Source organism: Cottoperca gobio, unplaced genomic scaffold, assembly GCF_900634415.1.
Source record: "Cottoperca gobio unplaced genomic scaffold, fCotGob3.1 fCotGob3_509arrow_ctg1, whole genome shotgun sequence".
NCBI lineage: Eukaryota > Metazoa > Chordata > Actinopteri > Perciformes > Bovichtidae > Cottoperca > Cottoperca gobio.
The window spans coordinates 42,392-55,470 of record NW_021167044.1 but is presented as its reverse complement, the minus strand read 5'-3'; the positions used below and the strand labels follow the sequence as shown (position 1 = coordinate 55,470).

Sequence of the window (13,079 nt, the reverse complement as noted above, 5' to 3'; positions counted from 1 at the left end):
TTATGTTCAGGGTCCTCATTGATACAGTAATACTAACCTGTGTGGGAGTCTTCTTCACCGCCTCCTGCTTAACATTACCACAGAAACCTGATACACACACACACTCTCACACACACACACTGGTCCATCCTCCATCCAGGTGACATTTAGGCAGATATATAAATCGCCGTGCCAGACGCTCAGAGCCAGAAGATTCCTGCAGTGCTGTAAAACTAACCTGTCTGCCTACCTGCAGGTCGGCCTGCCTGTCTACCTGCCTGTCTGTCTACCTGTCTACCTACCTGCCTGTCTACCTAGCTGTCTGCCTGTCTGTCTGCCTACCTGTCTGCATCATGCTCACCAGGTATGTGTGTTTTATTCTGACGTGTGGTTGTTTACCTGTGTATCAGATATCTGTTGTGTGGTTGCCGTCAGTGCCGTTGCTAACAGCGCTTCTTAGCCAATAGTATAACAACATTAGTATCACATGGTAACTCTGTGTCGTCAGTGAGAGAATCCGAGCAGTTGCCAGTAAGTCTGGAAAAAATAGAATAATTGTTTTTTTTGACGGTGAATGCCCGGCTTCCCTCCAGTTCCCATTACCAGAGCTCAGTGACAAAATGAACAACAGGAGGGTGAACAATGGTTCTGTTTTTTGCTCGGAGTCAGCTGAAGGAATTTGTAGGGCTGAAATCCTCACTGAGGCGGCCGGTGAGCTAAAGCTTAGGTTTGCTAGTTAGCTATCTGGGAATCTGCACCAACACTGTCCATGAAATATGGAGGATGTGCATCGAACTGGCAACCACACGAATGCACTGGAAGGAGGGGCATCAATTGGCTGAATGTTATCAACTGCACCTTTAAATAAAATAATAAAATAAAAACAGTGCCTAGAATAAAAACAAAAGGCATTAATTAAATCCAATTTACAGAGGTACAAATTTACAGAGGTTGAATGGTATAAATCTAAAATAATAAATAGATAAATATGTATCTCTCTGAGGCTGGAGGTTTGTGTGTGTGTGTGTGTGTGTGTGTGTGTGTGTGTGTGTGTGTGTGTGTGTGTGTGTGTGTGTGTGTGTAGGTGTGTAGGTGACAGATACCTAATAGCTTCTGTATTGCAACAGTACTGGACTGGATTCTATAACAATATATCACCATCGGTGTAAAGTACTGAAAATATAGGCGTTTGTGTTGCAGGAACGTTGTTCTTCTGTTGTCTCTGTTCATCCTGATGGTCGAGGGAGAACTCGACTCCAAAGGTGAGATTATTTCTAATCTGATTGATATCTGATTGATATCTTGTGGTGGTAAATTAAAAATTAATCACCTTCCGGTAAGAAATGAACAAATGTAGAAGTTAGAGCTTTGGTATTATTTAATGAAGAATCAAAAGTGCTCAGATAACCTGCACTAACGTGTGCTACAAGTATCTGATTAAAATAAAAAAATTTAATTGCACGGCAAGACCGCAGGTAAAACACAATTATGTCTACCAAATGGGAACAAAAGGCACAGAGACATCACAGATGTTAATTACTACTACTGATTACCTGACAGTATGGTCAAAGTGACACCTACTGTCTGTCAAATGCTAGCAGACAGGCACATCAGACATGTGTATTACAACTGTGATAAACACACACTCAAACACTGTGAGGCCAAATGTCAAAGAAAACAAGATCCTGATGAATGAGATTACTTCTAATCAGATTAATATCTGATTAACATTTGATTAATATCTCATTAATATCTCATTATTATCTCATTATTATTTCCATAATAATCCCGTTAAATGAGATTACATCTAATCTGATGAAACGTGAATAAGGTTACTTTACAGTATGACTGATAACGTGTTTTTCATGAAACTCTTGTGTATTTGCAGATACAGGAATACAAAGCATGTCGACAGGTAAATCAGCTGTCTGTCTCTTAGCACATGTCTGTCTGTCCTTTAACCTGTCTCTCTTCTTATCTGTCTGTCCATTAACCTGTCCGTCTTCTCACCAGTCTGTCCTTCAACCTGTCTCACCTTTCTCACCTATCTGTCCTCTCTGTCCCTCAGATAAAGATTCCACATCTGATGAAGCCCCAACAGGTAAATCACAAACTTCCCACAAATACAAGCTTGTTAAAAAACAATCAGGGTGTATGACCTCTTGGTGTGCCCGTAATATAATGTGCACAACATGTGCATATAATCTGCATATAATGTGCAGAACATGTGCATATAATCTGTAAGATATGTGCATATAATGTTTCTGTTATGTTTTGTTTTATCCAGCAAGTAGAATATCTGCTCTCATAACATAATGATTATCAGGTCATAGGCTAAATGAGAGTACTGCTCTGATATATATACATTATATATATATATATATTATATATATATAGAATTTATATCAGAGGTAATGGCAATATTGGTCATCTGCATTTTGGTGTATCTGAAAATTATAATTTGTTCACGCTTGTACATGTTCCTCGCAGGTATATGTAAAATAAAACAATCTCCAGCAATACAGCAGTCAAAAGCATTTCTTATGTTGATTGAAATGTGTAAATAGTAGCAGTTTACAAGATGAGACTGTCACCATCTATCAACACGTTATCAGTTTCTGTGAAAATCTGAAGATATTCCTGTTGTTGTTGTTTATGATGTTGATTATGATGTTGTTTTTTATTATGTTTTTGTTGTTTCAGAGAGTATGAACGCCGTCTCTCCAGATCAGCCCGGTAAGATCTGAAACTCTTCTGTTATTACAGGTCATTTAGTAGACGCTCTTATCCATAGCGATTTACAGAGCACTCACTACAGGGACAGACCCCCCGGAGCCACTTAGGGTTAAGTGCCTTACTCAGGGTCTCAATGGTGTGAACTCACAACCTTCCAGTGTTCCATTTGGAAGTTGAACCACGAGACCACCAGCCAACCAAATCAAATCAAATCAAATTTATCACAAATTATACATTTGTCTCAGTGTGCTTTACAGACTGTACAGGTTACGACACCCTCTGTCCTTAGACCCTCTGTCCTTAGACCCTCTGTCTTTAGACCCTCTCCCAGGACGGACAGACGTGCAATAGATGTCGTATGTACAGGATAAACAACATAGTACAAATACAACATTTTTGTAAGAAATTATGTTGTGTTGAAAAAGAGAAAGTTTGTATGAATCCAGGAAAATGTCAAAAAGGCTTCCCGGTGTCCAGCAGGACCAGGGCAGCAGACGCAGCCACGATTCCTGATCCTGACGTAAACTTTATCAGTGGCAACCTGCCACATGAGACACAGAAACTCTGGGGATGATACCTCGGATGATGAGTTAGTAACATACATTTACATAAATGCATACAGATAGAGAGGGAGAAGAAGAGAAGGAGGAGAGGAGAGAGGAAGAGAAGGAAGAGAGCAGGGAGGTGTCCTCCGGCAGTCTAAGCCTATAGCAGCATAACTAGGGGCTGATCCAAGGCAAACCTGAGCCAGCCCTAACTATAAGCTTTAATAAAAAGGAAAGTCTTTAGCCTGCTCTTAATTGTGGAGAAGGTGTCTGCCTCCAGAACACAAACTGGAAGATGGTTCCACTGGAGAGGAGCTTGATATCTGAAGGCTCCCCATTGTACTCTTAGAGACTCTAGGAACTACAAGTAACCCTGCAGTCTGGGAGCGCAATGCTCTAGTTGGTTTATAAGGTACTATGAGATATTTAAGATATGCTGGAGCCTGACCATTAATTGCTTTGTAAGTCAGGAGAAGGATTTTGAATTCTATTCTGTATTTTACCAGGAGCCAGTGCAGAGCAGCTAATACAGGAGTAATATGATCCCGTTTCCTTGTTCTTGTCAATACACGTGCCGCTGCATTTTGGATCAACTGAAGAGTCTTAATCGACTTTTTGGGACAACCTGATAACAATGAGTTGCAGTAATCCAGCCTTGAAGTAACAAATGCATGAACTAGTTTTTCTGCACTAACTGGTCCAGAACTCCGCCTCCCGACTCTTGGCACCATATCACCCCAGTCCTCAAAGAACTCCACTGGCTACCTGTCTCCCTCCGAATCAACTACAAACTCCTGGTCCTCACTTACAAAGCCCTCCACCACCTATCACCATCCTATCTCACTGACCTCATCTCCTCCTACCAACCCCCACGGTCCCTCAGATCCACCTCAGCTGGTCTCCTTTCCACCCCCAAATCCAAGCTGCGCAGCTTTGGAGACAGAGCCTTCTCCAGGGCAGCACCCAGGCTCTGGAACTCCCTCCCCCAAGACATCCATGACTCTCAGTCCCTCTCCATATTTCAGTCCCGCCTCAAGACGCACCTCTTCTCAAGTATCATTTTCTAGCCCCCTGTTAACCATATTATTATTTGTTTTATTTATTTATTTTTCATTTTCTCTTTCCCTTTCTTCCCTCGTCTTAACCCCTCCCCCCACTTCCCCTACTATTGTAAAGCGGCTTTGAGGTCTCGAAAAGCGCTATATAAATTCAATTTTTTATTATTATTATTATTATTATCATTTTTGTCTTATTTTTGCAATGTTACGTAGATGAAAGAAGGCAGTCCTTGAGATTTGTTTTATGTGGGAGTTAAACGACAGATCTTGATCAAAGATGACGGCAAGATTCCTTACGGTGGTGCTGGAGGCCAAGTTAATGCCATCCAGAGCTTCTATGTTATTAGAAAATGCGTTTCGGAGGTGTTTAGGGCCAAGTATAATAACTTCAGTTTTGTCTGTGTTTAACATCAAAAAGTTGCTAGACATCCAAGTTTTTATGTCCTTAAGGCTTGAAGTTTAGCCAATTGATTGGTTTCGTCTGGTTTAATTTATAGATATAATTGGGTATCATCCGCATAACAATGAAAGTTTATAGAGTGGTTATTATATATAATATTGCCCAAAGGAAGCATATATAAGGTGAATAGAATCGGTCCAAGTACAGAACCCTGCGGAACTCCAAGACTGGCTTTGGCTGTCATGGAGGATTTATCGTTAACACATACACATTGAGATCGCTCAGATAAATAGGACTTGAACCAGCGTAGTGCGGTTCCTTTTATGCCAACACAATGTTCCAGTCTCTGTAGTAGAATGTCCTGATCAACAGTGTCGAAAGCAGCACTGAGGTCTAACAAGACAAGAACAGAGACAAGTCCTTTGTCTGATGCCAATAGAAGGTCATTGGTAACTTTCACCAGTGCCGTCTCCGTGCTATGATGAACTCTAAATCCAGATTGAAAAACCTCAAATAAACTATTATTATGTAAAAAATCACACAACTGTTTTGCGACTGCTTTCTCAAGGATCTTAGCGAGAAAGGGAAGGTTAGATATCGGCCTATAGTTGGCTAAAACCTCTGGATCAAGACCAGGATTTTTAAGAAGTGGTTTTATTACAGCTGCTTTAAAGGATTGTGGTACGTAGCCAGATAATAGAGACAGGTTGATCATATTTAATAACGAGGTGTTAATTAAGGGTAAAACTTCTTTAAACAGTTTAGTTGAATCGGGTCTAAAAGACAGGTTGATGCTTAGACGATGAGATTGTTGAAGTTAGTTGGTTAAGGTTGATTGGAGTAAAACAGTCTAGATATATTTCAGGAGTTACAGATGTTTTTAAAATTCCGACAGTTGAAGTTAAGTCATTACCAATTGAGGTCAGGAGGAGATTAATTTAGTCTCTAATAATTATAATTTTATAATTAAAGAAGCTCATGAAGTCGTCACTACTTAGAGATATAGGAATAGAAGGCTCTGTAGAGCTGTGGCTCTCTGTCAGCCTCAGTGCTGAACAGAAACCTGGGGTTGTTCTTATGTTCTTCTATTAAGGAAGAGTAATAAGCTGCTCTGCATTACGGAGAGCCTTCTTATACGTTTTAAGATGATCTAACCAGACTAAATGAGATTCTTCCAATTTAGTGGAACGCCACTTACTTTCAAGATTTCTTGACTTTTGTTTTAGTTTGCGGATTTGTAAATTAAGCCATGGAGCTTTCTTTTTCTGTTTTTTGATCTTCTTCTTTAGAGGAGCGACAGAGTTGAGTGATATTTGTGACACTGTGAGGCTGCAGCTCTATCAACAAGATGATTAATTTGGGAGGGACTAAAGTTAGCATTGGAGTCCTCCGTTAGAGAGAAATATCTTAAAGCATCTATAAAACATATGTTTGATCTGTACCTGCTGGCTGTTAAACATATTAACTTCAACTTTAAGGTGATGATATCAAATTCATTATTATTAATAATATTGTTATTATTAATAATTATATTATTTTTATTAATATTATTTTTATTATTCACAGTTATTTTTGTCATCTTGTTGTTCTATCAGTGTTTTGTTTTTTCAAACAGATAGTCCTTTTACTTCTTGTGTTACTCTGACATCTAGTGGTTGAACATGATATGTAATTATTTACAGTAAAAAACATTTATCTTCTAATCTGTAATTTAATTTTTGTATTTTTATTAATATAATAATAATGATATTATTATGTAAAAACATACAAGAAAATGAAACTGTAGAATTTAATATTTGGTGCTGAATCTGGAAAAGGGCTTCAACAGCTTCAATATAAACATGTCTGCTCTCTTTGCATACAAAATGTTTTTATAAATAATCTTTGTTTGAATTCCAGATGAATCCCAGTCTTACAGAAGAGGACCTTCAGGTAAAACCCGTTGATTTCAAGTCTTTGATAGTTTTTCTTAGTCCTTGACTACTATCTGGATTTAATGACTCATAATGCTGACTCATTTCAGGGTTGAAGGACTTATAAAGAATGATAATGATGTGTGTTTCAGATATCAGCAGCTCCAGTTCAGAGACTGCAGATGGTGAGAGCACCATATACACATAAATACTCATTAAGTCATCCGTTCATATATCTAAAACTATTAATTTCATCCATTTATCTGCTTAGTATCATTCTTCATGCGTCTAAATACAGAAAGTATTCATGTTTTTAAAATGTTATTGTATTACACTCTTAATTTAGATTGTTTAAATGTATATATTTTGGTTATTAATTGTACATACATAAAGCCGCATAATGAATGAATCAGGGAAAAGGTGTTTTTGGTCTTAATCGGATGTATGAAGAGTATAAAGAGAAAGTAAATCAAATCAATGTTATTTTACCTTGAGCCTGAAATCACGTATCAGTATCAACTTATTCAGTTTTACCATAGTTTCAAAACTATTTCTTACCTCCAGCAGCCAATCATGTAACAGCACCTGGTACGTCCTCTTTTCTTCTTCTGTTCAAATCTGTTTGTGTCTTTATAAAGATTTATTTATTGATTGTTTGGCCGATTAAATTATTAAATGATTTGATGATAAATTAATTGATGAATCTGGAACCATGCAATCTCGATTCGTCTCGAGATCCCTATGGTCTCTGCTATCTCTCATTGTTTTCTATAACCATAATTCTTTAAAAACAGTGAAATGTCAAGTGCTATGATTATTTGTATCTTTTTAGTAGCAGTTATTGATGCATTGGTTAATTTGTTAATTGAGTGGATGGTTTATTGATTAGTTGATTGATTGATTTAATTATTGTTTGATACATTTATTGATTGATTAATTTATTGATTAATTGAATACTTGATTTATTTATTTAGTGATTGATTGATAGATTATTTGATTGATTGATTTCAGAAACTGCTGCGGCTGCTACAAACACTGTGGAGGAGGAAGATGGTGAGATAAAAACATAGAGTACATTATTATAACATGCTGTATTTAATATAGTGTATAACAAATAACTGTCCGTCCTGGGAGAGGTTCCTCTTCAGTCTCTCTCTGAGGTTTAGAACATGTCCCCCTTTGATTGTGGGGTTTCTTTTAGGGAGTTTTTCCTTGTCCCCTGTGAGGGTCTAAGGACAGAGGGTCTAAGGACAGAGGGTGTCGTATCCTGTGCAGTCTGTAAAGCCCACTGAGACAAATGTGTAATTTGTGATATTGGGCTATATAAATACATTTGATTTGATAACAAAAGTCTTCTAACATTATATAGGAACCCTTAGAAATACCTTTATGGATTACTATCATGATTTTAACAAACTGTTGCAGAATTAATATTTTACATATTATATTTTTAACTTTTACATTTTTTAGTTTTCAAACATTTTGGTTGTGTTAAAGCATATGGCATACATTTAGAAACCCATTAAATTCACAATTTTAAAAAATCCTGCTTTCTATTATATCAGGGTTAAAATTCAGAAAATGAGTATGAGTATTTGTTTAATAATAATAATACATTTTATTTGGAGTTGCCTTTCAAGACACCTTACAAAATACAAGAGATATAAACAACAGAACATTGGAAGGGAGAGCAGACAAACAGAACCAGAGATAAGGTGCAGACATATGAAGAAAACAAGAAAGAAAAGAGGGGGGAGGACACAGGATGATGGACACGACAGAGACTAGGTCAGTTTGAACAAGTGAGTTTTGAGTTGGGACTTAAATGTTGTAATAGTTTGACTGTCGGATGTGTGGAGGGACGGAGGTCCAGAGCCTGGGAGCAGCTGAAGGCCCCCATGGTGCTGAGGCGTGGGGATTGTTAGTAGACCAGCTGAGGATGAGCAGAGAGAGAGGGAGGGGGTATACTCCTGAAGGAAGCCAGATAGGTAGGTGGGGGCGATTTTGTGGAGGGCTTTGTAGGTGAGCAGAAGCTTTTTGTAGTCGATCCAGGATTGAACAGGGAGCCAGTGAAGTTTCAGGAGAATGGGGGTGATGTGTTCAGAAGATTTGATGCGGGTTGTGATCCGGGCAGCAGACTTTTGGATGATTTTAAGTCGGTTGAGCAGTTTGGTGTGAAGGCCAGAGAGAACAGCATTGCAGTAATCGATCCGGGATGTGACAAATGCGTGGACCTTGACTTCTGTACTGGTTTGGGAAGGGCGGAGTCTGGAGATGTTGCTATTGGTGATGTTCTTTATGTGGGTGCAAAGGAGAGGGTTCTGTCCAGAGTGACACCAAGACTCTTGACTTGACTGGAGAACGGTACGGAGAAGCAATCGATGATGAGGTTTGGGGTCAATGGAGTTTTGTGCTTTGGATAAAGTGCTTTTGGAGCCGATGAGAAGGGCCTCAGTTTTGCCGCCATTGAGCTTCAAGGAGTTCCTGGTCATCCAGCTCCGAACGTCTTGTAGGCAAGTGGGGAGAGTTGTGGGCGGCAGGGCAGTGGTGGGGAGGGATGTGGGGGGAGGGCAGTGCTGGGTTTTGTGGAAATGAAGACCTGAGTGTCATCGACATAACAGTGAAAGCGGACATTGTGGTGGCGGAGGATTGAACCAAGGGGAAGAAGGTAGATGATGAACAATAGTGGACCCAGTAAAATATTTAACTCAGTAAAAGTATAAATAATATTAATAGGTATAAAAAAATAGAAATAATATCTTATATCTAAAATTAATATGAAGAATCTTCACGAAGAATCTGAGACAGTCCATAAACACGAGCATTTTTCAGAATCAGTTTGTCCTGAAAATTTGCCTGAACCTGAGTTTTGATGAGTTATAGCCTAAAGAAATCATGAAATACTGATCACTGTGAAACATTATTCTGGTGCTGCCCACAGATGACTCTGTTCTGTCCGTAGCCTACATGAATTAAAGCCGTGTACAGTAGTGCCGTGAATGGATTAACCTTTTCGCACTATTACTTTGTATAATTAAAACATTTAAGGAGGGAAACTCTTAATTGCTGATATGGAGCACGGCACATCCAGACAAAAAAATAAGTTTATATATATTATATATATTATTATAACTACTGTTCATTGACTCTGATGTGAAGTACTAGAGGTCACGCCTCACCTGGTTACCCTGTATCCAATGAAATGTATTATTATGAAAATAATAATATTTATCAAAGTATTACACAAGCTTTTGGTTCATTCATATATGTGTATGCAATTTATAGGTGATTATTTCTAAATCTAATTCATAAGATATTTATTAAATATTGACAAATATTTGTTTTGTACAGAAGACCGTGACTCTGAAGAAGGAGAGAAGAAGAAGTCCCTCTCAGCCAAACCTCAAAGCCCCGCCCTCTCGCCACAAAGCCCCGCCCATGTAATCATAAGTCCCGCCCACGTCCCACAGAGCCCCGCCCACTCCCCTCAGCCAATCATTCCTCAGCCGAAAGCTGTGGTGAGGAACCGCACGTCCAAGAGACGATCCAGGACCAACAGGCGTCAGATATAAAGTCAATACAAATATTTATCATTGATACTCAGATAAACACGTGTACTGTATAAACACAAATGTAAAATTACAAATGATAAAACCTTCAGTATGAAAACATTTAAACAAACTCTTATTTTTAAAAACCTTTACACAATTCATATTCAGTCATATAATTTAATTTGGTTGTTTTTATTAAATATTATGAATAAATAATAATGTGCTCCTTTTGTTTTCAATCACTGTTACTCTAAAAAACGGAATTACGATCAGCTGTTTGTGATTGTGTTTGATTGTTGGACGAAGTTGTAACATTAAACATGTTCATCGGATCATTTAAAGAAGTAAACTATGCAGTTTCATGACTCAAAATTCATTTAGTTTTCCATGTTGTCTTCATATTTAAGCAAGATATGAGGCTTGATAGAGACTCACCTCATTAACATAATGTTCTTGTCTTTATAAGTTAGTAATCCAGTTGGGACTCACCTCATGAACATAATGTTTTTGTCTTTACAAGTTAGTTCTCCAGTTGGGACTCACCTCATGAACATAATGTTCTTGTCTTTACAAGTTAGTTCTCCAGTTGGGACTCACCTCATTAACATAATGTTCTTGTCTTTACAAGTTAGTTCTCCAGTTGGGACTCACCTCATTAACATAATGTTTTTGTCTTTATAAAAGAGTTCTCCAGGTGAGACTCACCTCATTAACATAATGTTCTTGTCTTTACAAGTTAATTCTCCAGTTGGGACTCACCTCATTAACATAATGTTCTTGTCTTTATAAAAGAGTTCTCCAGGTGAGACTCACATCATGAACATAATGTTCTTGTCTTTATAAAAGAGTTCTCCAGGTGAGATTCACCTCATTAACATAATGTACTTGTCTTTATAAGAAAATTCTCCAGTTGAGACTCACCTCATTAACATAATGTTCTTGTCTTTATAAAAGAGTGCTCCAGGTGAGACTCACCTCATTAACATAATGTTCTTGTATTTATAAATCATTGTGTGCACACATTGCGGGTTCTGGCTGCTTCACCACCTTGTTGGGTTGCTATGCTGTCGTCAGTGCACAAAACTTCCACCAGAGAATAATGAAGAGGAAGATTTTACAAGACAAATCACACACGATCTCTGAGAATATATGTAATTTATACATCCATATATGATATATTTACTAATTGACTGGCGTCTTTTTTTACATGTTTTGTCACATGTTGATGTTAATAAAGTTGATTTGAATCTATGAACAGTTGCTTTTGTTAAAGAGATTTATTGTAACACTGACCTGAATACAGAAATCTCATTAGAGGCTGTTAGCATGCTAAGACACACACACACACACACGCACGCGCACGCACACGCACACGCACGCACACACACATTCACACACAAACACACACAAACACACTGTGACAGATTTATTTCAGTATTTGTGTGTTGTCTGTCCTCAGTGGACCTCGGGTTAGGGGTGTTTGTTGTTTTAAATGTTATTTTAAAGCCCTTCTGGAGATGACCATTGGGAATGAGCAGCAGCTTTAAATGCAGAGATACTGCATAGGATAATTGTTGAATTATTATATATATTTATATTAGGGCTGTCAAGCGATAAAAAAAAAAATCTAATTAATTACAAGCTTTGTGATGAATTAATCTAAATTATATATAATATGTATCAATATTTGCTGTGAGAAGCATTTCAAAATATTCAAATGGATTTTTGGAAGATGAGTGAATCAATGAGTAGCATTATAAACTTAAAGGGCCTACGAAATGATAAACATGAATTTCTACTGATGATAGTAAATGCTATTTGTGTTGTAAAATGATGTGTTATTAATGACACAATGATCGCAGTATTTAATAAATCACAATTTAGTATGTCGACCACCGATGTTGACATCGCCGCTACCAGAAACAGCCGACGCCGTGTTCTGACGTCACAAGTAGAACACAGTCCACCAGTTGAATACACAGACATACACAGGCAGAAGCGGCAGACGTGGCGATGTCGGACTCTGGCTCGGATATTTCGACAGAATCGAGTGACAGTGAGTCGTAACTCGTTGCACCTTCAAGAAGAGGAATTTATTGAAGAGGATGCCGGTGTCGTGGATTTAGATCATGCGAGTTTAACGTGGTGAAAACAGAGCAGCTCGAGACACAGTATTCAAGATGGAGACACAGACGGGAGCGAACATGCAGATGATGGTGACGGTGATTCTGGATTTGGCGGAGATCCTGTGCGACAACAGAATACAGACAGGTATATACATTTGACTATAGTTCATAGAACTTCTCAATATATAGTGAATACATCATAATAAAACGTAACATTATCCTCGATCGTAAATAGATCACAAGCTATCCTATATTGAGTCGATAGCTCTCGTTTGAGTGGAGCTGGGACTTCGAAAGGTTCCTCATCAACATTGTCTTGGCACAAAGCGGAGCGTCTCGGTCAAGAGTTCAGTAACATACTCTGTAAAAAAGTTGTTTTATAATCAAGAATGACATATTATATATATATATATATATATATATATATATATATAATATGTGTGTGTGTGTATCTGTATTTGTATCTTACATATCAATATTGAAATATTATGATGCTGACCTTTGGAACAACCAACATGGATTGGAACTTGCAGTCCAGCTGACCTGACACGTGGTCGCGCCTGCATGGACTTGTGGTGTATCCGTGGAGGGGGATCCGTCTGCACAGCAATTTCATTCTAACATGTCTGAAATGTACAAAACACAACTTCACTAATAAATCTTTCAAACCACCTTGAAATTGTATTGCATGTTTATACATGTCTGCGTAAAGAAAATATCTAATAATAATGATATCAAATCAAATAATTAAATATATGAATTATGTACATG

General features: G+C 37.9%; 1 protein-coding gene across 7 annotated transcripts; it reads left to right on the top strand.

The window, feature by feature from the left end:
• The first annotated feature begins 300 nt into the window (after nucleotides 1–300).
• On the top strand, nucleotides 301–11,422 carry LOC115006137 (mRNA 3'-end-processing protein RNA14). Of its 7 annotated transcripts, none has more exons than XM_029428211.1 (10): nucleotides 301–343; nucleotides 1,165–1,241; nucleotides 1,868–1,894; nucleotides 2,048–2,080; nucleotides 2,683–2,715; nucleotides 6,618–6,650; nucleotides 6,784–6,816; nucleotides 7,199–7,219; nucleotides 7,643–7,684; nucleotides 9,986–11,422. In XM_029428211.1, exons 1-10 carry the CDS (start codon nucleotides 333–335, stop codon nucleotides 10,201–10,203), a joined length of 528 nt encoding a protein of 175 aa, XP_029284071.1. In that variant the 5' UTR covers nucleotides 301–332; the 3' UTR covers nucleotides 10,204–11,422. The 7 variants fall into 7 exon arrangements, with proteins under 7 accessions (XP_029284071.1, XP_029284069.1, XP_029284070.1 ...); XM_029428209.1 differs by having other exon boundaries at nucleotides 9,983–11,422; XM_029428210.1 differs by having other exon boundaries at nucleotides 7,196–7,219.
• The last annotated feature ends 1,657 nt before the right edge of the window (nucleotides 11,423–13,079 follow it).

Excerpts from the sequence above, each read along its gene's own strand:
- LOC115006137 (XM_029428208.1), top strand. Across the intron at positions 2,716-6,617 it reads CGTCTCTCCAGATCAGCCCG|ATGAATCCCAGTCTTACAGA; the intron begins GTAAGATCTGAA and ends TTTGAATTCCAG. Across the intron at positions 7,685-9,982 it reads CACTGTGGAGGAGGAAGATG|AAGACCGTGACTCTGAAGAA; the intron begins GTGAGATAAAAA and ends TGTTTTGTACAG.